The sequence below is a fragment of the Heterocephalus glaber genome, unplaced genomic scaffold (assembly GCF_053883595.1).
Source record: "Heterocephalus glaber isolate CG9 unplaced genomic scaffold, H.glaber_assembly_v1.0 deba00001460, whole genome shotgun sequence".
In the NCBI taxonomy this organism is placed as follows: Eukaryota; Metazoa; Chordata; class Mammalia; order Rodentia; family Bathyergidae; genus Heterocephalus; species Heterocephalus glaber.
In genome coordinates, this window is record NW_028258307.1 from 11,442,197 (window position 1) to 11,467,682 (window position 25,486).

Sequence of the window (25,486 nt, forward strand, 5' to 3'; positions counted from 1 at the left end):
AGCCAGGTGGGTAAGCAGCAATATGGAGTCTGTTTTGCTAACTAGGGGCCTTCACTTTTCACTACAGATAGGTACACTCTCTCTTTCACTGCACTTCCCTGACTTTAGATACTCTTTCTTTGGAATATAGGACTGTCCCTAATTATATCCTATACCTAGAAGTAAACTTTGAAATTTTCTACCACAGACCTATTTTCAGTTGTTCTCCTTGTCATTGCCAGAAGCTATGAAAATCATGGTAATAGGAATACTTTAAATATTCCGTAATTCTCAGATTAATACCTAAAAGTGGCTCAAGTATCCTTTATCAACTGAACTTTGGCTAACAAACTACCAGTCTCACACAGAAGGTCATGTTAGGAAGCAAATCGATGCTGATTACATCTGTGAGGTGAAGGCTCTGTCAGATTTTTAGAATGTTATATGCTAAAGATATGATTGTGAGCAAGATATAGTTCCTAAAAGAGCTTGTTCTATCTGAAAGTTAACAAATAAAAGACCAAGTCAGTGTAATTTAATAAATGCTACAGAGGGACATGTGGTATGGAAACATACATATAAAAGGGTACTTTACTGAGAATTACAAAGAGGAAGAAAATAGTGGAGAAATTCATGAAGTAAATAGTATCTGTGCCTACATGTAAAAAGACGAGTATGATTTTGTCATATAAGGGGTGTGGTGGGCCAGGGATTTAGCTCAGTGGTTCCAGCGCCTGCCTTGCAAGCACAAGTTCCCGAGTTCAATCCCTGGTACCAAAAAATAAAAAAAATTTATAAAATAAGGGGCGTGGTGGACTAATTAATGGTCAGTTTAAGAGGAAACGCCCAGCTGAACTGAGCCAGTGTGGTTCTTGGCGTGGAAGACCCACCTGAGGATTGTTACCAATGGCAGAAAGGGAGAATGGGAGGGGAAGGTTGCATGCTGTTGATTTTCCTGGAGAAGCTCGCTGCAGCTGGTTTTCCTGATACAAACTCAGCTTCTCTCATTGGAGGAGGAGCTCGGGTCCTCACTGTCGCTGGGGATGGCTGCTGTTTTCTTCATGAGAGCCCTGGTCTTCATCTTTAGCCTCGCTTCCTAGCTCCCGTGCAGATCCCTCAGCCTTCTGGCAGAGATTCTTCTCCAGGCCAGCACAAACTTTCTAGCTTCCACCACTGGCCTTTGGGCCTTCCCGGTGCAGATCCTTGATACAGACTCATGGAGGACCCTGCTGTGGGCACTAGGCCTTCAGCTGGACTCGTGCAAGACATTGCCTTGGGACCCCAGCCCTCGGCTGGGTTCTTCAGGTCTCTAGCGCATTGGGAGATCTCTTGCACTCCTCTGCATTTGACTTTTTGGTTAAATATTATAAAAATCCTATAAACTATGTGTCCTGTATTAAATGTATTCCCTTGCAAAACCCTGACTATATAACAGGAGGATCCAGACAGGAACAAACCACTGCATATTTGGAGAGCTCCTGGCTCAGGAAAGTATAAAAGGTATTGAAGGCAGATTGTGAAGTGCCCAGAAAGCCATGGTAAAGAGTTGAGTCTATCTCAGAGCAGGATATAGTTAGGAGAGTGTTTCACATGGACAGCGATATAACCATATTTATACAGTAGTTTGGAAAGAGAAGTCTGGCTGAAGAATAGAGGCCAGATTGGTAACAAACTGGACCAGAGAGAGATACACAAGATTACCTTGAACTAGGGAGGGATAATAGGGAAGGAAAAGTGGACTAACTGGAGATTTCAGCTTGAGATAATGAATTCAAAATATCTTTGGAATAATAAGTAGATATGTCCAATAAGAAATTATATATATTCACATCTGGAGCCAAGGAGGGAGCCTAGAAGTACAGATCCAGAATTATCAACAACTATGCTAGTTTAAGCCTTGGGAGTGAATGATGTCCCTTCGAGATTTTGTGGAGGGAGAGGGAGAAGGAGATGGAGAATAGACCCAGGACACACAGATACTTCATATGTGCCCTACAAAGAGGCTGGGCAGGGACCTGAGTAATGTAACCAAAGCTAAGAAACTAAGAGAAAGTGGTACCAGTGACATAAGAGACGTTGGAAATGTTCCGTTTTGTAAAAGGGTCAGATAGGAATTGGAAAGTGTCTCATGAATTCAGCAACCAGAAAGTTATTAATGAAGCAGTTTTAGTGGGGTGCTGAATGTGGAAGCCAGATTGGTGGGTTTTCGAGGCAGGGAGTATACAGACAACTACCTTCCATGAACTCATTCCCCCTTTCTGATGTCCCCCTCCCTGTGATTTCTGCAAATAGTAGATTCCCCGTGTCTGGCTCGTTTCTACTGAATTTCTTTTCTTCCCTGTTACTGATTTCTTTCTGAAGTAAAATAAGTCCTTGTCTCTTTCCTTTCCCCTAGACAGCTTCTGACATTATCCCAAACCCATGTTTTACTTCTCTAGGTTACATACAATCATTCACCTCATTTCGCTTTCTGGCTGCCTCATGAAATGCTGCATAGCCACATTTTCCTGGTACTTGAAGCAAAAACTAACCCCCAGGGTATCAAGATAGTCATGTCAGAATCATTTACAAAATGTCATGTTGGAGCTATGCAAGAAATAAACATAGCGTCTACTCCCTGCAGAGCTTGCACTGACGGTGTACATAAGAAAACCAATCTTATCCAATGAGTGGCTAATAAACTCTTAAAATTATATCATGAAAAATTAACAGGTAGTATCCTTAAACCAAGCATACAGGTGAGTATTAGAAAAAAAAATACCATCAGGTAAATAGAATACATTTGGGTATTTAATTGATTCCAATCTCTGAACTCTCTCAGGCAGAACCTGCAAGATAAAATACCAGCATAGGGGCTGATTTAAATGTTTGCTCACTTTAAACTGTTCCCAAGTGGAGCCACCACAAATGATCAGGCATAATGACATTTATGGTAGGTTATTTCTTACCACTAAGAACATACTGCTAGCCTTGGTTTTTCTAGTACTTATAGCATCCTTGAGCCCAAGTTGCTCATGCCTAAAAATGTATCCCTGGTGGTTGTTAATTATTACTATTGAAATATAAAATGCTCACGGCAGAGGAGCCTCACATTATTTTAGCATAACATGATTCAGATATGCTTTAAAAAGTGGAAATTTCTGTGAACTGATGATAAAAATGATTTAATTCTTGTTGATCCTGGTGATCCATCACTGTTGACAATTGGACGTTAACTTCCTATCATTTTGACCAGCACATATGTCATCTGCGAGCCAAGGGCTTAGATAAGCTCCAAAGGTCCCCCCATCACTTCCGTCATGGCTTTCTGTCTGTTCCTGCCAGTCTCCGCTTCATTCTGGGAATCATTTTTGTAAGTTGTATGATAATTATTCCTGTTACATAGCTAGTTGTGACAAATCTGAACCACCCTAAAGAAGAATCGTCTGGTGATCGATGGACTGGCTGAGAATGGTAGGTGTAGGTGGCTGCTTCGTGAATGGCAGTGAATTATTTTGGAGTTTGGCTACTGATTATTGTATTCACCAGACCAGGGTCTGGAGAATCTGTAATATCTGTTATCTTTAGGATCTAGAGAACAGCAAGTCAAAATATATTTGCCTTTATCACTTTATATCTAAAAATTCAGTTTGTTATCATACTATACTGGGCATGCTCTGTCCTTGATTCATTCTTCTCTTCATTCCTTGGGCGACTTGGAAGAGAGACTTGTTCCAGCCACTCTTAAGGTTTTATCAAAATACAATTGGAAAGGTAGTTTTTGCAGTGTGGGAAGTGTAGGTGGAATGAGGGGTAAGCTTGGGTCAGAAACTGCAGAATATTTTTACCTCCCAGACAGTTACGATAGCAACCATTTCGGGCAGTTGTGCTGAATTCAGTAGCTCTGGTGCAGGCTGATCCCTGGCTGAGTCTCCTGTAGCTCCTTTTGCTTGCCCAGTGCTCAGAGCATTTTTATCTCCTTTAATGAAACTTCTGACCTATGACCTCGGATGCTTTGAAGGTTGTATCTGGCCCTTCTTTCGTCATTCTCCAAAACAATGGTAAATACCAAAAAAAACCAAAAAAGAAAAGTGGAGGAAGCTTTGAAGCTTAGTGTTCTCTTGGGAGAATAAAGATCACACCCAAAGTTTCCATTAGTCATAATTTAGATAACGATCCAGTCCAACACAGAAGTGTGACCATTATGAACACTGAGGACATAATCATAGTATTTTTTAAAAACAACTATAAATTCATAGAAAGACACCACATCTGGAAACATAGCTGGTGTCTGGAGCGCTAAGAATTCTGTTTAAAACAATTTCAGTCCAAATGCCCAGCAAACAGACTTTAGAGTCCCCACCTGAGAAGTTAATGCAGTCGTTTGTGGCTTCTTCCTGGTCAGACACGTGTGAGATAGATCCAGGACTCAAACTTCTTTAGATCCCTGGCACTGATGTTTCTCCCTTCTTCCTTCTCCCTCCCTTCCACTGTGCCTTTGTTCCTCCCCTTCTTCCTTCCCTTATGTTTTCTTCCCCTTTCCTACCCTTTATTTCCCTCACTCCATCACTTTCTTCCTTTCAATAAATAGTATGCCCACACCAGTCATGACTGTTGTCCAGAGAAGCACGAGTTAAACACTAGCTTGGCCTTCCTAGGCCTAGGATCCAGTGTCACTGGAGAGAGTGGTGGAAAGACATATGTAGTCACAACGATGCCAGAGCAACCTCTAACAAAATGTTCACGAAGCCTGGCCCCCAATGGAGAGGAAAACAGCCTCCCACCAATCATATTCCCATTTTTTGTATCAGTTTGAAAAATGGAAGAGTGCTGAGACTTTTTCTGCTTAAAAATTTTAAGACTCAAGTTTCTTCTGATACCAAGTCAGAATCCTATTATCTTTTTACAAGACCTGTTGATGGTTATGTGTTCTATGTAACTGCTTCTTGTGCATATAATGGATACAAATAGTTCCCCACTTCCTGGTTTCCCACATCCTAGTTCACTTCTCAGATTTTCCTGAAAAGTTTCTTGTACCTCACAGACGTCGGAGATTTTGTTAAAGGAATGCTTCAAGACCTACTATGTCTTTCTGTCGGTGGACTGAAGAGGGTTTCAGTGGGAATAATGAAGTACTACTGTGGGCCAGTACCTCTACATCATTGTAATGTAGAAGGAAAACACTATATACATGTTTAGTTGGAGAAAATTTGTGAATACTTTGACTTGACTTATTCTCTTCTTTCTACAGGATTATAGGGCATATTTTTGTGACTGTAGCCTTGTTTATATAATATGAGAAAATGACATTAAATGAAACTCCAGGCTTTCAGCTTTAAAATCTGTGATTAAATGATTCTTTCAATATATGCCTGAAAACATGTTTTCAGTTGACTTGCTATTTCCACCCAGCTTCCAGATTTGTGTAAGCAAAGCAGTTTCCCTGTTCTTTGGTAAAAATAGAAGAATGAATCTGACTTATTTTTAGAAAGATAACCAGAAATACTCGAATTTAAAAATTAAGATAGCCATCAAATTATGAAAAACACTTTAAATGCCATTTTAAAAAATCAGGATTTAATAGATAATTTGGGACCCTAGTTTAATTACTGGTGTCTTTTTTAAATTAAAATCTTTATCATTTCAATCAAGAGCATGTTCCTAGTTCCCCATTTTATATTCTGTCAGAGGAAATCAAGACTATTTCAACATTTCAAAGAATAGTTTCAATTACATATAGTAACCATATCTATTTAATAAGACATGAGGTAAATAATGCTTTGAAAGCCAGAATCTGAATATGTTTTATTGATGTTGATGAATTTTAATTCAGATTTGGTCACTTTCCAGACTGTACTTTATATTCACCTGAGAACGCAGAATTTCAGACTTGATGCTAATTACTTGAGAATATGTAGGTGATTTTATGTTAAGGTGTTATGATTCAGCTTCACAAGAGGTGCAATTAGCAAACATCTTGGGAAAGAAAGTTTTTCATTTCATGCTTTAAACTGATTTAAAGTAAATAGCATTGTGAAATCGTACCCTTCATGTTTATTAGGATGGTAGAGTGCTGCTCTAATGAATCATACCAGATAAAAAGGTGCAGATTGCAGGGAACACAAGGGAGAGTAACATGTTTTTAGGCGTCATTTTCACCCTTCATTTGTATGAGAAAATGGATAGTAATTAGATGTCATGGAGCATTTTCTGACAAGAAGATTTCTTGATTGGATTTATCTTGCTTTCTGTTTCACATTTAGTTCATAGCAAATAGCCTTAGATTTGAAATGATTTGATTATGATAATTTATCCCTTATTGCTTTCTTCCCAGTCCCCTCATTTAAAACACCATCTTCCAATTTGGATAGTGACAAAGGTATCAGAATGAACTGCATAAGATACAGTTATTTCTTTTATTCATTTGTCAACCCTAATGTTTCCACTCTACCCTGGGTTTTGCTTCTTTTTCCCTGGGCTTAGCGCTTCATTGTCTAGTAGGAATGTAGAATGCTGAGCATACTTTAATGTTTATATTTGGCCTTTTTAAAAAAACATGATAAAATGATTTTATTATTAATGAGATAATTATAATCTTGTTAGACTTAAAATTCCTAGACTTCAGTTTAAACCTAACTAAATAGATGCTGTCTTCCATTTCTGCCCAGTGGAGTGTTTTTGTTCTGATTTTAGATAAAGTAATGAAGCTGCTTTGGAATAGAGACCTCTTCAAAAACAGTGATACTGTTCCCTAAAGATTTATTACAGTTTTTCATTTTATAATGTGGTACCTGAGGCAGGCAACTTTACAAAGGAAAAGGTTTATTTTAGCTCATAGTTCTGGAAGCACAAGTTCAAGCAAGATGGCGAAATCCCCTTTGAGCTACATCATATCCTGTAGCAACAGGTGTGTGTCTCTGTGTGCTCTCTCTCCCTCTCCTTATTATCTCGAGGGCTCCACCCTAATGGCCTAATCTAATCACTTCCCAGAAACCCCCGCCATGTCTAAATACTATAATTGAATTTGTTTCTACTCTCTTAATACCACTGGCCTAAGGCTTTGGGGTTTAAATTCCTCCATGTTTTTAAGGGGCAAACCATCTTCATATCGCATCAAAAGGTGCCAATTATTATGGGATTCTACTTAGATCTGTACTTAGGTCTGTGTTACATGTTATAATTCTGTGCAATTTTAGAGTAGTCTAAGAATGTCATTTTTAAGCTTGGTTTTAAATGAAAATATTAGCAGACAGAATATGCTGCAAGTGTAATTACACCACCTCCAAATGATAAGGTCTAAGTCATTCAGAATTAATAGCTACCATTTGGCCTTGTGTTTCTTATTCACTCATAGCTACTTGATAGACATCACGATGTAGGTAGAAGCTGAAACCATAAGTGTGGTTGTGACCATACCAAGGAGTACTTACGGAATGAGAAAGTAAGAAGGCCAGTTAGGCCAGTTGCAGGATGAACATTTCGAGGGCAGGCTGAAGAGGAGCTAGCCAAATAATGGCCAGAGAGATAGAGAAACTTGGAAAATATTGTAATAATAATAAGATGCCAAGAAAGAATTTGAAGAATGACTGATTTCTTCAGGTGCCATATTTGTGAAAAGAACTGAAAAAATTTTTTTTTGAGTTTTGCAATTAGGAAGTTATTGGTGATCTTTGTCAAGGCATTTTCAATAAAATGTGGAAATGGACTCTAGTTTAACTGGGTTTAAGAACCAACTGGAAATGAATACATAAAAACAGTTAGTGTGAACTATTAACTCAGATATGAAGGAAAGGAGAGAGGTGGCACCTAATAAAGGAAGCAATATTCAGGAAGGACCACTACCTTGTAAAGATAACAAAAACCTTTTGTATATTTTTAGGCTACAGAAGAAGCCAGTAGATAAAAGATGGTTAAAGTTATAAAAGAAAAACAATAAGCAATGAAAGCAGGCCCTGGAAAAGGTTGTGGGAAATTGAACTGAGAACACAAGGTGCCACTGTTATTGGAGTAGAGAAGATGAATGAGGTCACAAAATATGTATATTTATAGGAGAAGTAAGCATAAGGTTTGATATTTACAAATTAACTTTATAGAATATAAGGTTAACCAATATGCCATAAAAGACATTATTAGCAGTATTTTTACCAGCAAGCATTTATTGAGTGCCTATTATATGCTATGGACCTGGTTTTTTCCCTTTTTTGCAGTGCTAGTGAACAAATTCAGGCCCTTGTGCATGATAGGCAAGCAGTCTAGCACTGACCTATAGCCTCAGCTCTGCTATGAACATTACTAAATTCCAAAACAGTATATCAAGTAATTTAAGCCTACAATTGGAGAATAAGGTATTATCATTAATGTGCAATAGAAGAAACTGAATCTTAATGAGTTTTATCTATTTAAGGTCGCAAGAGACATTAAGTATGAAAAATGGGCATTTGAACACAGATGTTTCTAACTCCAGACACCCATATGCCCTAGTTGTGGCGAATTAGGTGTGTTATATACATTTGGCAGAGTGGAACAGAAAGATTATCATAAAAGAGTTATCAGTTGGCACTGGATACAAGCAAAGCTGAAAATCTTAAATCTGAACTAGGACCAGTCACAAAAATTCCCGAATTCTAAGAATAAAGAGAAACTCTTGAGAGATTCCCAATAGAAAAAACAGTACAAAGAGAAAAGAATCAGACTGACATTAAATTGGAAGCTAGATTACTGTGGAGCACCATCTATAAGTGAAATGAAAAAAGGATTGCAATATTGCCCCCCCCTGAAAAAATACTTGAGAGAAGACAAAATAATGAAAATCTCAGACTGGAGATGTCAAGATGATGAAAAGAGAGAAAGCAGATGAGCAATGAAACCAAGTTAAATCTAAAAGAATGCACAATTAAAAGAATAAGGCAAGACACAGGGTATGCATAATGTATACAAAATAAGATTTCTTAAAACAATGAATAATGTAATGTAATTTTAGTAAGATTGCAGAACAAAATGTACTAAACGACTTAAGCAGAATTTAGGATGAACAGGGAGAGAGATATAGGGAAAAACTAATATAAAAGTCTTTGTGATATGTGAGGAGTAAAGAAATAGCATTTTTTTGTAGAAGAGATTCTTTTAAGTTCCCATCTTACATGGTTAAGCACTAAACAAGATAAGGAAGAACATTTTAAAATAATGAACAGCACAACGTTGTAAGGAAGATATTTATTAATCTAAGTGCACCATACAACACAGCAACTAAAGTATAATCCACATTCCTTGATACTACAAATATCAAAAATTAAAACTATAGCTATGTAGAAAGCAATAAAAAAATAGTTTTTATTCCCAGACTATGTTACATGGTGTAAAGATACTCAGAAAAAATTATAGTCTTCAATTTTTCCTTAAGAAGAAATAAGAAAAACAAGTAATCATATTAAGAAATTCAAACAACAACAAAAAGCCCAAAGGAAAATAGGGAAGACCTGAATAAAAGCCCAAACTGTAGACCTACAACAGGAAAACAGGTGCAGATACATGTTGAGGCTAATTTCTGTGCCAATTCAAATATTAAGTATGTTAGCAGATCAGTATATATGGAATAGAGGCTGCATATAAATTCTCTTAAGGCAACTTTGGTCCTAGCCATTTATCTCCCCTCCCATTATTTATGTGCTTCAGATTCCTATTTGGAAAGGAAGCTGTTACCTTGGGTGAAGGGCCAGACATGCAGGATTCTAGAATAGTAAAATCCTAAGGCCAGAGAGGGATTTTGTTGTCACGGTAAATCTACTTGAAATTTCTACTCTAATAAAAATTCCCCTGGAAGGAGATTCATGAATTTGAAATACTAAATCATTGAGGGGAAAAAAATCTATTTTTTTTAAAAAAAGACCTCAAAACATTTGTATGCATTAATGACAACCATACAAGAACAGATACATATAGAGCTATTGTTTTACTTTAATATTTTCTTTTTGCTCTCCTATGTTCCTCCTACCTCCCTAGAATGCTGTCATTGTTAGCAACACTTTTCATAACCTCTGAGTCTTAGTAAGACTTGTTACAATCCTAATGTAGAAACTCTGTCATCTAGTACTATACATTTGGGTAATCATTATATTGCTATTGGCATTTACTTCATATTTTAGATCAAGATCACTAAGAGTGATCATTAAAGATCAAAGGCCTGTTTATTTTTCACTCAGTGTAACTTAAGGATAATGATACATTTGAGTCACTTGATTTGTAGATGGTATTGGTGAAAATGAGGGAAGATATGGGGGATTGTAATTATTTTTCTGAAAATTTGTAAGACCAGACTGTGATAAGAGAACAGATAGATGTTTGTTACTGATGAGAAGGTAGTGTCTGTATGTGTGGGGAGGGGAGCATGCGCGTGTGTGTTTTCCTTGCAGGATAAATGCCATCATATCTTGTTCTTTAAAAAATATGGGAGCAGGGGCCTTGAACTCTAGAAAACATCTCTTGCAAGTTTGTAGCATATGCAGTATATAGGTAGTGTACTTACATTGGGGTTGGGCCTCTTTTATTCTAATAAACCCAGGAGCTACTGAAAATAATGAAAATGCTAATTATTATTCTATTAGTTGAGATTTATGTTACTGTTGTTGTTTGAAGGGATGCCACACAAAGGAACTTTTTAAACTCTATGCGTTGTGCAGTTGATGTCCAAAACAAAATTGCATATATATGACTTTTCTTCTTATGTAATGTTGCCTATTTTTAAGATTATAATGGAACTAAGCTTTCTCTTGTTTATTAAATTTATTTTCTTCTTTTGAGCAGAAGAGCTAGAGAAATCATTTTACTGTTCCTTTTTCTTTTGATAATATTTGCTCCCCAAAAGCAGTAGGAAAATGTTGCGATGTTAGAGCAAAGAATGCAATGGCATTGTTTCTACCAGCAGTATAATTCTGTTGATATCTGTAAGTTTTCCATTTGTCCATTTAACCCAGAAACCAGATCACTCTTTACCTAGCCTCATTTCAAATCGCTGTAAAGTGTGTGTAATAATTCTCCTTCTGCTGTAGTTATTATATATTAGCTTTTTTGTCTAGATTGTCTCATTCTCAGCAGTTGTTTCAAACACCATGCTATTCTGTGGCATTGATAAATTTGCAAAGTTTTGCCCACCATTCAATTCACTTTTTTTCATGTACTTTCAAGGATTCCTCTAAAATATTTTCCTCTAGTTGCAGGTTTTAAAGAGAGACATTGAAATCTGATCCTCTCATCTCTGTTTTCTCTGTATCCCTCTGTAGGACGAATATAAACCAGAAAAGGCCCTGTCGGAGGAGGACTTGAAAAATGCTGTGAGTGTGCACCATGCCCTGGCGTCCAAGGCCACAGACTACGAAAAGAAGCCGAATGTGTTTAAACTCAAAACTGCTGACTGGAGGGTCTTGCTTTTTCAAACCCAGTATGTCTTTTTACTTTGGTTCTTATTTGTTTTTAGTTTTTAGTTCCCTTACCACCATTTTATGCTAAATACAATCAGGCTCTGCATGGGAAATTTTGTGAATTGGCATCAGGGTGATGAACTGGTTACATTAGAGAAATAACTACCTGAGGCGACTCACATAAAAACATAGGGACTACGGGGCTGGGGATTTAGCTCAGTGGTTCTGCCCCCTGCCTCGAAAGCACGAGGTCCTGAGTTTGATCCCCATAGGGACCATGTTACCATGTGTTATTAGTATCTCCGTGACTTTAATTAGCTACTTATCATCTCTAGAACTCAGTATCCTCATGAATAAAATGAGAGTTGTAGTAGACATGTTCTCTCACAAAATGAGTAATACAGATATGGATTTGAATCAGTATTTCCTAGCTCTTTCTCACAGCACATAATTTTTTAACGTCATTAAACCTTGGCTTGCTGCTACTGTAGGTGGTAATGTTTATCTCATAGCGTTCTGGTGAGGATTAAATGAGCTCAGTGCATAAAGCATTGCACAGAGCACTTAGTATGTAGACACTGTTCAACAAATATAAATTTTCCATTTTATTCTTGTTTCCCTTTCCTTCTGACGGCTAGTAGTCTGTGGCTGTCCTAGGAAAACGTAAAATCATGTTGTGAACATGGAAATGGGATACATTCCAAGTTTCTTAGGAGGTCCAGTGACAGACTACAGATTAGAAGTAGAACATTCCACATGAAGAATTCTGGATTTGTAAAGTGAGAAACTTTAGATTTTCAAAATAGAGGTTCAAAGAGCAGGAATTTCAGTAGCGGTCACTCATAGTGTCAGTCTAGCAGACGGTGTTAAATCATTCATGGCTTGAGCTTGACTTCAGAATCATCTTCAACTTCATACTATCAGCAGACCCAACTGATGCTAGAATTAAAATTTAACAATGAAAGTAGTAAGTACAAGCATATGTGTAGTTGTTGATCAGCAGTGTGACATCAAAAAGGTAAGTGGGAACAAGATCTAGTACTCTATTGGGTATGGAACTTTGAAGAGTATAACATCGCTGGCATCAGCTGATATAAGAAAACAGGGTTTTTTCAGTGTGGGAATGGGGGGCTCCATTCCCTCCCGCAGGGGAACCATAGCTAGATGCATAATTATAGCTATTAGGCATAAAGAATCTTTCATATTATTCTGTTCCACATTAATTTTTAAGTCTAAAATACGTGATATAACACCTAAGGAAATTTAGTTACCTCAAGTAGAACTGAAACAACAGCATTGGAGTAATCACACTAGAGAGACATATGAGGTATATTGAAGAGCTGATACCTAGTATGGTGTCAGGTTAGAGGGCTTTCTTCCAGCATAATCAGTAAAGGAAATGATTTTGTATTTGGCTAACACTTTTTCATATTCTCTTTATGACAGTGTACATGGCAGATAATCTTTCCTGGTTCATGGCCATTTCTACAACTCATTTTTGAATTCATAAATATTTGTTAACCATCCTTTCTGGATATAATGACATAAATTAAAAATGTGATCATGACGTCAGATGATTTCCACCTCCTCTAAGATAGATCTTAACAGTCTTACTAAGCTATACTTTATATACCATAAAATTTCAGTTGTTTTAAATATGTGTTTCTGTGATTTTTATTGAATTTAAAAATGACCCAACCATCAAAACAATCCAGTTTTGGAACACTTCCATCATTCCAGAAAGATCCCTGTGTCTATTTGACAGTTACTCCCCAGTCTCACCTCCAGCCCCCGCCATTCACTGACATACATTTTTGTCTCTTCAAGTATTGCCTTTCTGGACAGTGCATGTAAATGGAATCATATCATATGTAATCTTTTGTATCTGGCTTCTGTCACCTAGCATGAAGGTTTGGGCGTTCTTCCGTGCTGCAGCACTTCGTAATTTTATTGAATACTATCTTACTGTTTAGATTTACCACAATTTGTTTATTCATTCACTGGTTGTTGGGCATTTGGATTTTGTTCCCCCTTTTTTGCTTCTCAGAAATAATGATCCCATGAATATAGATGGACAAATGCTTGTGTAGTTATATGCTTTTATTTTCCCAAGGTACCTACATAGGAATAGAATTGCTGAGTTGTATGATAAATTTATAGTTAACTTTTAAAGAAGCTATCAACTGTTTTCCAAATTGGATATAGCCTTTTGCATTCCCTATATTGATATATTCCTCAGTTGGACTTCAAAATAAAATTGTTTTTTTTTGTTTTTTTTGTTTTTGGTACCGGGTATCGAACTCAGGTCCTTGCACAGCAGGCAGCGAAACCACTGAGCTAAATCCCTGACCCCAAAATAAAATTGTTATTAGAAGAGATGAGTTCATTTTTAGTTAGTTTTTGACCTAATGGAAAGTAGAAGTCTAATAAGTATATTTCTCTTTTTTTCTTCTATATTCCAGAGGGATAATCAATATTATGCTATGATGACCATAGGTTCCAGAGCCTTTCACTGTCCTAGTGATCACTATTGAGAATGATAATTCCCACTGAAATTTTGTTAGGGATTTAGTGGGCAGAATATGATGTATGTAGATATAAAAATATGCTAACATAAATGTCTCTATTTCTCATAGGAGTCCAGAGGAAATGCAAGGGTGGATAAACAAAATTAACTGTGTCGCAGCCGTATTTTCTGCCCCACCATTTCCAGCAGCCATTGGCTCTCAGAAGAAGTTTAGCCGCCCACTTCTGCCTGCCACTACCACAAAATTATCTCAGGTTTGTCATTTTGACAGCACTTTGAACCTGGAAAATCGTAATTATATTAATTTGTAATTTTATTAATATTTGAATAATATTAGTAATATTAATAATTCATAATTTGTAATCTTATCAGTATTTGAATGTACTGCGTATTTGGAGGGCAGATGAGGAACTTTGTTGTGTAAGACCACATTATATAAATGTAAAATACTGGGCTTTACACTTCAGTCATATTTGCCTGGGTTTGTTTGTTTGTTTTTTAACAGCTTTTAATGTTCCATTAACTGGCTAATGCTAAGGTAATATCTTGGCAGGCTTTTCTTTCATTCATTCATTCATTCATTCATTAGATTCATTTTATTGAGTGTTGACTATGTTTGATGGTAGAAATATAAAAACATTTTCAGGAACCCACACTGTGCAGAATGGTAGGAAAGGACCTCCCCTACTCCTCAGGGCAGATGGAGTTGAACATTTACTAAAAATAAAAAAGATATTTTACTACTGAAAGTGACAGGACAGTTTGGAAACAAATGTGTAAAGCCAAGCATATGATGGAGAATGGGGTTTAAAAGGAATGGAGTTCTTTTGCACACAGCCTGGTGAGCCTACGTGGGGTAGGGTAGCCTCACTCAGAGTGGAGACTTGGGGAGATGTTTGTGCTGACCTCAGCCACCTCCAGCAGACCCTAACATAGTGTCTGAGGACACCCCGATTTCTTCAGTCCAGACTAGTTCTCTTTAGCCTGGTCGTTCTCACCTCAGGCATCATTGACATTTGGGCCTGGATAATTCTTTGTTGTGGAAGGCGATCTGTGAACAGTAGGATGTTTAGCCATCTCCCTATCTTCTGCTTAGTAGGTACCAGCTGCTCCCCACATGCAGTTGTAACCACCCAAAAGGTCTCCAAACATTGCCAGATGTCTTCTGGGATCAAAGTCCAGCCCACCTTGTTGAGAATCACTGGGCTAGCTTAGTACTTCTGGATCTGAAACTGCCTGTCTGTCCTTTCAGTGTGCCTACACCCAGGCCCTGACTCCCTCGAAGGCCAGAACCTCTTGGGTATTTCAGTGTATAAAATTTATAACAAAGTGAGCACTCTGCTGGAGAAAAAGATAAATAATGTTGGCAAAAAAATTAAACGTTCAATTAAAAGATTGTTTGGTACTTTTAAGACACATCATTCATCACCCTGTCATTTCTGAGCTCTTCTTTAATTTATTCTTGTCTTCTATCCAAAACATATTAGCCTTAATTATTAAAATTGATTATTGTCAGTGCAGTGGAGTTCTTCCTGAACAACTCACTGTGTAGGAGTCTCCTTCTCAAATTGTTTTTCATGGCAGTGAAGCCAGAACACATTTTTCTTCTTCTGTTGTGGGTGGAGAGACGAGTTTGAAAATTTAGTTTTTTCCTTTCTTTTTTTTTTTCCCCATTAAGTTTATTGGTACATTTTAGGTATAAAATACAGCTACATTCATCATTGGGATCTTGTACCATTACATGAGTAGCTTGGTTCTTATTTTTTTCCCATTCCCCTGCCCTCCCTTCACCCCCTCCACCCTTCCCTATTTGCAAAGACCTTGTTTCCATTTTTTTCCTTTTCTCATACGTTTTCTTTTCCCTTCTTTCCATTCCCTACCCCTCCCACTTCCCCTGCTCCTTTAGACCTTTACTTCCTATTACACAATATCAATTATACATTTTTAAAATTACAATATCAAGATATAGGAGACATTACCACAGATTTTCCAGAATTTAAAAGGATATAGAAAGCATATTACAAAAATCTGTTTTGAAATAAATTTGACAACTTCTAAGAAGTACTTTGGAAGACAAATTAATGAAACTAACTCTGGAGGAAATATAAAATTTGAATAACACCTATTAAAGAAAGTATATTCCTAACTTGAAAACCTACCTATATGACAACAACAGGCTCATATACATTTTAACTGATAAATTATATCAAACATTTAAAGCAGTAAAAAGAAGGAATGCTTCTCCCCTCATTTTAAGAAATCAACATTGTGCTAATCCTAAAACTGGATAAAGATAATAGAAGAGAAAAGTATGAACATAGAAATTCGATTAACAAAACAAACTATTAGAAGTCAGATCTGGCAGTATGTAGAAAGTGGTTTTGTTATAGGGATGGCAGTGTTGGTTCAGCATTGGAAGATCCACACCCAAAAGTCATCATTTTAACAGAGGAAAGGAAAAGGCCATATGATCCTGTCAGTAGTTGGAGAAAATGTATCGAACTTAATTCTACAGCTGTTCACAGTAAAAGCTATCAGGAGACTAGAAGTAGAACAGAACCTTCTCAACAGATTAAAGACATGTACTCCATACTTCCAGCAAAAACACCTTATATGAATGGAGAAGATACAATGCTTTCTCCCTAAGGTGGGGAACAAGGGCAGATATGCCTACTCTTCATCTGCCTATTAGACTTTGAAACATAGGCCTAAAGCAAAATAGTCTGGCAATAAAATGACACAACTAGGATAGGATTGGCAAGGTAGAAGTAAAATCTTTATATGTAGATGAAATGATGATCTACAGAGAAAATACTAAGAAATCTCTAGGAGCCCCTAGGACTTGCATTTGAATTTAGCAGGATTAGAAAACACAAGGTATATATATAAAAAATTCAGGTCTGTGTATACTTGCTATAAAAGAAGAATTAGATATTGAAATTTAAAAGTTATGTAGGAGTACAAAGGACCTAGAAAAGTAAAAAGAAAAACAAAAACAAAAACAGTGTTGGAAGATGTTTAGTATCTAATTTTAAAACTTCCTCTAAAGCTACAGTAATCAAGGCAGTGTTGGTGTAAGGAAAGACATATAGATCATTGGAATAAAACAGAATCTAGAAATAGAACCACACATATATGGTCCACTGAGTTTTGAAAGATTATTTAACATTAGCATTTTATAGAATATAAACTCAATTCAAGAGCCGAGGAAAAGATAGTATTTTCAGCAAACGGCACTAGAACACCTGGTATCCATATATAAAAAATTAACCTCAACCCTTTATGTCCATACATAAAAATAACTTGAAGGGATCTATGAACCTAAATATGAAAGACTAACACTATAAAACTTTAAGAAGAAATTATAAGGGAAAATTTTTATGAATTTAGGCAAAAATTTCCTAGGATACAGAAAACATGATATATAAAAGAAAAAAATTGTTAAATGAGATGCCATCAAAATTTAGAACTTTAAATGACATTGTTAAAATGAAAAGTAGTCCTTAAACAGACCATAGTTACAATGCATATAGCCTATGACCAGAATATAAAAAGGACTCTTACAGCTTATTAAGAGACAACCCAATTAAAAAGTAGACACAAGAAGATGATAAATAGCCAGTACAGCACAAGGAAAGGTGTGCAACACTAGAATCAGAAAAATACTAATCAGTACAATAAACAAGATTGAATTATACACTCATTAGGGAGATGAAGTTAAAAAGTTTTAAAAGCCTTGTCATGACTTTTTCTTTTTGTTGGAATCTCCCCCTTTGTGTTTAATTTGTCATGCCCAACAGATTCATTATGCTGGGCTTCCTGGGTTGTGATCCTCATTGTCTTTCCCTAGGATATTGTCTAAAATTTTTGGAGTGCTGGTTTGGTATTCATGAAGTTCCTAAGGTGCTCTTTATCATGAAAGTATCTTATTTCTCCATAAATTTTGAAAGATAGTTTTGCAGGGTACATTAATCTGGGTTGAAGGCTGTTTTCCTTTGGGGCTTGAAATACATCACACCAAGCTCTTCTTGCCTTGAGGGTTTGTGTTGAGAAGTCTGCTGTGATTCTGATGGGCTTTCCTTTGTATGTGATTTGTTTCTTTTGTCTAACTGCTTGTAGAATTTTGTTCTTCTGTTGGGTTTCTGGAATCCTAACTATTGTATGCCTATTTGTAGATTTTTTTTGATCAAGCCTAGCTAGAGCCCTATATGCCTCACTTATCTGTATGTCAAGTTCTTTTCTCCTGCTTGGGAAGCTTTCTACCATCCCTTCTGTGAACAGTTTTTTAATGTCATCTGCACTCTCTCCTCTTTCTTTGTTGACTCCAGTCAGTCTTATTACTCTTCTTTGCATTGTCTAGCAGCTGCTGGATTGCTTTCTCATGGTCCATTACAATTTTAAAGCAATTTTTCTTTTCCTGGTCACTAATTGCAATCTTATCGTCTATATCTGAAATTCTGTCCTCACATTGGTTCATTCTCCTGTGTAGACTTTCAATGTAGTTTTTAATCTCCTGGAAATCTATTTGCATCTGTTTTATGGATTCCATTTTTTTCCTGTGTTGGGATCCCATCATGTTTCTCAGCTCCTCTATTTTTTTATCTGTGTCCTCTCTAGATTTATTAATCATGTCTTGCACTATGGGCACAATCTCTACTGTTATCTGAGAAATTATTTCTGATTTCATATTCTCCAGATCCTCTTTTGTTGCCATTTCAGGGAGTCCAGGTGGTTGAGTGTCAGATTGTTCCATCTTGTTTCCCTTTGGGGTTACTGTAGGTGATTGGGAAGTCTGTTTTTGAGGCTTGGCGCCCACGTGATTCACCTCCTCTGCCCTAGGAGTGGTGGAATGGTGGCAGGGATCCTCCTACTGAACGCTGGGATTGGCTCACCTCCTCTGCCCTAGGAGTGGTGGAATGGCAGCAGGGAGCCTCCTCCTGGGCGCTGGAATTGGCTCACCTCCTCTGCCCTAGGAGTGGTGGAATGGCGGCAGGGGCGCCTCCTCCTGGGCCTCCTCTTTCTGATGTTCATTCCTCCCAATCTATTCAGGACCTCTTTAATACCCACCAAAGCAGTCATTCTCAGACGTGAATGAGTGTGTAAAATGCCCATTTCCCACCCTTGCCAGCAGTTTGGATCCAGGTGGGTACCAGGAAACATGTATCTGTCTCACACACTCAGGGGACTGCCCCAAGCAGTGCAAGTGACACTTCCGACACACTACACTGTGGCAGTCTCTGCCTCCTTTAGGTCCTTCATGCCTTCTCTGGTACCTCATCAATTCACTGTTCCTGATAGATATCTAGTTTTCTTCCTGGAATTCCAGCCGTTGTCTTATAAAAGCGTGACCAAATGGATAGTCACTAAATACTAAATATTACTGCTTTGAATCCAAGGTGTACGATGAACACTAATTAGAAACAAAAGGGCATCCTGTGCATTCTTTTCACAGTAGTATCCACTCCTCACTCTCCCCTGGGGTTTGGCCATAACCATCTCCCAGTGCCTAAGGGATTCATTACAAACCTCTAGAACTTGTAAGCAAACTCAGTACAGGTACAAGATACAAGAGTGTTCTGTATAAAATACAAATTATATCTGAGTGCTGATTTTTAAAATTTTCTCCAGAGGATCATCTTACGTGGGGTTCACACATCCTGCTTTGGAAAACACTGCTCCATGGCCCCTGGGACTCGAATCTTTCCTATCGCCAACACATCTTTCACAGTTCTGGGTAAAATGTGGTCCAATTGTGTCACTTATGTTTCCTGACTCACTTTTACCAGTAGATTGTAGTCTAGACTCCTTGGCATTGTCATAAATAGGGATCACATTTTTCCAGAGTAAACAGATGGATTATCCATTTCTTAGAGTCTGTTTAATACGCATTGGGTCAGTGATGGCGAACTTATGCTACATGTGCCGCAGTGGGCTGTTTGTAATCATTGAAAGCTCTAAAAGGTTCATTGTCACTGCATTCGGTGTTAAGTAAAACAAGTAATTGAATCACGTAGAAGTCACTGCTTATGCCCTTTAAAGTGTCTTAAACATGCAATGGTAAAGGAAAATCTTTCCAGTGGTGCTTCCAGCAATAGCCCTACTCAAACTGACTCCAGGAAGATATTCTTTCTTCTAGGGCTACAAGTGCAGCAGTTGCACTGGTAAATTACATTGCTGATTCCTAGAGATGTCATTACCTTATAAATTATGTCTCCTTTAAGACAGCCGGAAGGAAGCCACTTGACCACCTTATTCTTTACTTCCACTTTTTTTCTTTTGATACTGTGGATTCAACACAGGGAATGCTGAACAACCTCTCCCCACCAACTCTTTTTCTGGTTTTTTAATTTTAAGCAAGGTCTTGCTAAGGTAGCCTTGCTTAGCACCTCCCACTTCAGCCTCTTGAATAGCTGGGATTACAGGCCTGTACCTCCACACCCAGCTCCACTCTTTTTTTTTTTTAATAATCCATTCATTCAGCATCTGTTTACTGAGGAATGTGTCAGGTACTCTGTTAGATAGGTGGGGATTACAAAGATAAGCAGTTATCTCAGCTGAGTGACCGTGAACCTTTAGAGCTTTCAATGATAACAAATAGCCTGCTGGGGCACACGTGCCATAGGTTTGCCACCACTATTTAGCGCTTCCTTTTGTGAGTTTAAAGTGTTAATGCTAGAAAAGTACTATCTACAGACCAATAGGATACCTTCTTCTTGTCCAGTAACATTGTGTTAGACACTGGAGGGTTAAAGTTTCAGGGAAATGATCCTCTTTGGCTTCAAAGAGCTTGCAATCAGTAAATGGAATACAATTAACACATAGGTCAGAATATGCTTTGTAATAAGCAAGTAGTGGAGACATCCAACTTGTGAAGTAACTCAGAGGAGGAGAGCATTGTGAGATCTGAAGTACTTAATGCCAGTTTGAGTGGCATTTGGACCAAGGCTTGTAGATCTGCCTGTTTGAGAACTGTGGAAAGAGAAGGCATGTTAGGTAGCAGAATGGAATTTATGAAGAGCTCTGAAAGCCTTGAGTTCAGCATTACTATACATTAATGATACATTAATATGCATTAATGATACAGTAAGAAATACAGTGTTTTTATTTTTTCTCACAGCAGTGGGGATTGAAACCAATGAGATACATCCCCAGTCCTCCAGTGCCTCCCTCCCTCCTTCTTTTTTGAGACAGTTTTGCAAAGTAACTAAGATATCCAGACTGGGCGCTATCTTGAAATCCTCCTACCTCGGCCTCCCACAGAGCTGGAATTACAGGCATGTGCCACCACGGCTGGCAAAATGCAGTGTTTTGAAGTTTGCGCTTTCAACAGCCCTTTGTCTTTAGGAAGGTTGTTCCGAAGTGAGTTTATGATTAGAAGTTGAGTGAAAAGGCCTGCTGCCATAAGCCAGGACGTGACCTCTGAGAGTCTCCATTTCCTCTTAAGATCAGGGAAGGGACAAGGGCCCAGTTCTCTTTAGGGGCCTTAGAGTCCTCTGTGTCCCAGTGGGGTAGGAAAGTTTGATGTGGGAATTGTGGCTGTTCCACCTTATCCTGCCATCACTCAAGGCTCCTCCTCCTCCCTCCCCTCTCCTCCCATCTGCATATCCCTATTGTTTCCTTTGGTTTTCCATGGCTTTTCTTCCATCCTCCTCTCCATGAGAAGTGCTGAGTCAGGGTTGGAGATTTGGGAGAGGTCTGTCAGGAAGGGAGGGCTGTATTGCAGCTCCACCCTGACAACCACAAGGCCTGGAACTGCCGCATTGCTTGTTCCTACTGCCTCATCACTTAATCAAAATGTTCTTCATAGTGATGAAATTAGAGTTTGATAATTGAGTTCATCAAAAATCTAAAAGCAGATCTATCTCATGATCCAGCTGTATCACCTCTAGATATAGAATGGAAATGCAATCATAGCAGAGATACCCAGGTGTCCATGTTTATGGTTGCACTGTTCACAGTCAAAAAGGTATAGACTCAAACTCAACTAGGCACTCATCCATGTATGAATGGATAAAGAAAGTGTACTGCTTAATGTGCAATGGAATATTATTAAGCCATAAAGAAGAACAAAATACTGTTGTCTTTGACAACATCCATGGAATTGGAGGACAGTATGTTAAGTAAAATAAGCCAGACATGGCAAGACAGGTATCACATGTCCTGTCATATGTGGGAATTAAAAAATGTCAACCTGAATATAGAATAGTGATCACTAGAGGTTGGGAAGGGGAAAAGATGGTGAATAAAGGGCAAATGGATTTGATACTGCATTCATGTGTTGAAACATCACACTGAAATTGCAATTCTATGTGTAATCAATACATGCTAATCAAAAATAAAATAAAGCCAAGCACGGTCTATAAACTCAGCTACTTGGGAGGCAGGAGGATCACATAAAACTAGGAATACAAGCCCACCCTGGGCAACATAGCAAGACCTTGTTTGAAAAAGAAAGAAGGAAGAAAGAAAAGAAAAGAAGGAAAGAAAGAAGAAAGTAAGTTAAAATTAAGAAAAAAGAAAAATGAAATTCCCCTCAAATCACTATATAAGCAGAAGAAAATAAATCTCTTTAAATTTTCAATTGACAAATTCTAATTGTATATATTTATGGCATACAGTGGGTTGTTTTGAAATATGTATACTTTGTGGAATGATCAAATCAAGATAAGTAACATCTGTGACCTCACATACTTATGTTTTGTGGTGAGAAATCAGAAATTTAGCAGTTTTGAAATATACATTTTTATTAACTACAGTCACCATGATGTACAGTAGAATTCTCAGACTTATTCTAACTGCAATTTGGGGTCCTTTGGCAATATCTTCCAATCCTCCTGACCTTCAGCCTATATAACCACCATACTACTCTCTACCTCTATAAGTTTCATTTTTTTAAAGATCCCACATATAAGTGAAGTCATACAGTATTTGTCTTTATATTCTTAGCTTCTCTCAACATAAAAATGTCACCTAGGTTTGTACAGGCTGCAGCATATGAGAGAATGACCTTCTTTTTTAAGTCTAATGCCTCATTGTGTATATTAACCCGTGTCCACTACCAATGCATCTGTTGTTCATCACTTGGGCTGTATATCTATATATACTGTATCTGTATATCTATATCTTAGCTATTGTGAATAATGTTGTAGTGACTATGTAGTACATATGCCTTTTTGAGACATTAATTTCATTTTCTTTAGATGTATACGTAGAAATGGGCTTCTAGGATCATATGGTAATTTTATTTTTAGTTTTTTAAGGAACCACTGTATTGTTTCCTTACTGGTTGCACTCATTTACACTCCCACCAACATGGATTCTCTTTTCTTCATACCTTTGCCAACACTTGATATCTTTAAAAAATGGCCAGTCAGGTATGAGCTGATAATGACCTCATGGTTCTAATTTGCATTTCCCTGATCATTAATGATATTATGCATTTTTTCATATATCTGTTGGTCACTTGTTTGCCTTCTTTTGAAAAATGTCCGTTCAGATCTGTTTTTAACCTACCTCTGCTACTATAACAAAATATTACAGACTGGGTAATTTATAAAGGACAGAAATTAACCTCTTGCTCTTCTGGAGGCTGGAAATCAAAGGCACTGATGGGTTCACTGTCTGATGAAGACACTGTTCCTGCTTTCCAGAGGGTGCAGTATTGCTGCATTCTCGGGGAGGACAAATACCATCTTCATACAGCTGAAGGTGGAAAGGTTATCAGGGGCCCAGGCCACTTCCCTCTACAGTTCTCTAAGGCACTAATCCATTGCTCAGATTGGAGCCCTTGTGACCTAATCATTTCCACAAAGGCCTCACTACTTAATATTATTGCAGTGGGGATGAAGTTTCAACAGAAATTTTGGAGGGGACACAGTCAAACTATACCAGGGTCCTTTTTATACCCACTTTTTATACAGGGTTATATGTTTTCCTCCTATTAAATTAAGTTCTTGTATGTTTTGGATTTTAGCCCCTTATCTGAAAAAATTGAAGTCTCAAGGGACATATGAAACTTTCCTGTTGGATAAAATTTTGTTATATATTATCAAAAGTCCTACCTATTTAAACCTATCACTTTTAAATTATTACTTCCCAGTTTAAGCAGGTTTCATGAGTTCCTCCCATTTCCTTTCTCTATGCCCTTTTCTTTAAATGTTATCAGATATATTTCTCTGCCTCCTCTGAAATCCCTTCTGTTAATATTGTCTCATTTTGAGGAATGTGTTCATGCATCCCTGAAGAAATGTAAAAACACAGACAACTGGTGGGGGATCCCTATTTTGTCTTTCTTCTAAAAGGATACTACCTAGACTTCCCAAAGTCCAAAGCACACAGAATTTAATCTTATTTGGAAAAAATATATCTGGATCCTAATAATTTTAGTTACAAAAACAAACAAACAAAAAACTTGCTTTCTTAAAATGTAACTATACTGACACAGATCTACTATAAAAAGACAAAACAACCCAGTAAAAAACTTAGTTCCTTGTTCCAGTAGCCAGCTCACAGAAAATTCAGTGAACTTACAAAAAAGTTTTTATCTTTGGTCATATTCTGGGAAATGTAAATTCAAATCCCAGTGGCTTGTCATTTCATAGCCATGAAATTAGCAAAAATTTACAAATGTAATGAAATCAAATTTTGACAAGGATATACAACAGTGGAAAATTTGAAATTTGCTGTGAAAATGTAAGATACAGGCACTTTGGCACACAGTTGAATGTCATCTTAAAAATACATATTCTAAAACCTGGAAATTCCTTCACTTGGTGATTTACTGTAGAAAAGTTCTTACTCATAGTCACTGAGAAATATTGTATGAGAATCTTCATTTTTAACATCATTTGTAATAGCAAAAATAAAAACCCAAACAAAAACCTGAAAACAATGTAAGTATTCTTCAATGGTATTAAAGTATGACCTGTAGTGAGATACTATGCAACAGTTAAAAGGCAGAAAGTAGAGCATATGCCAAGTTAAAATAATTCAAGCATATAAGTCATGTTTATATAAAGTTTAAAATCTGCAGAGCATATTCTTTTTATGGTTACATACCTTTATATAAAAATAGCACAGAAAAAGGATAAACTGAATAGGTATGTACAGAGAGTTTCGGCTTATTTGCAATATTTCATTTCTTAAGCTGGCTATAGATACATGAGTGTTTTTATATATCATTCAGTATAATTTTTGAACATCTAAATATTTTATTTAAAAAAGAAGTAGATCATGTTTTTCTTTTCTTTTTTAATTTTCTAGTCACCAAACATCTTTTGCCAGAAACTCTATTAAGTAATTTACATGTTGTAGTAAATACACAAAGGAAATAAAAACTATTGACCTGGAATGTCTTGGTCAGCTGCAGCTGCCAAAACAAAATACTATAAAAGAGTGACATAAACAGCAGACATTTATTTTCTCACGGTTCTGGAGACTGGAAGTCCCATATCGGAGTGCAGCACAGTCAGTGTCTGATGATAGCTTCGCTTGGGCTGTAGACAGCTGCCCTCTTGCCTTGAATTTACCTGGCCTTTCTTTGGTGCATGCATGCAAGAGATCAAAAATCTCTAGTGTCTTCCAACTA

General features: G+C 37.3%; 1 protein-coding gene across 12 annotated transcripts in view; it reads left to right on the top strand.

Annotated features, from left to right (window-relative positions):
- Psd3 (pleckstrin and Sec7 domain containing 3) overlaps window positions 1-25,486 on the top strand; it is a 517,630-nt gene that overhangs the window by 460,848 nt on the left and 31,296 nt on the right. For all 12 annotated transcript variants that reach the window (XM_004848243.4, XM_021261216.2, XM_021261217.2 and 9 more), the window contains 2 exons: window positions 11,235-11,392; window positions 14,009-14,153. In XM_004848243.4, the coding sequence (XP_004848300.3) occupies window positions 11,235-11,392; window positions 14,009-14,153 (303 nt within the window). The remainder of the gene's footprint in view (window positions 1-11,234; window positions 11,393-14,008; window positions 14,154-25,486) is intronic.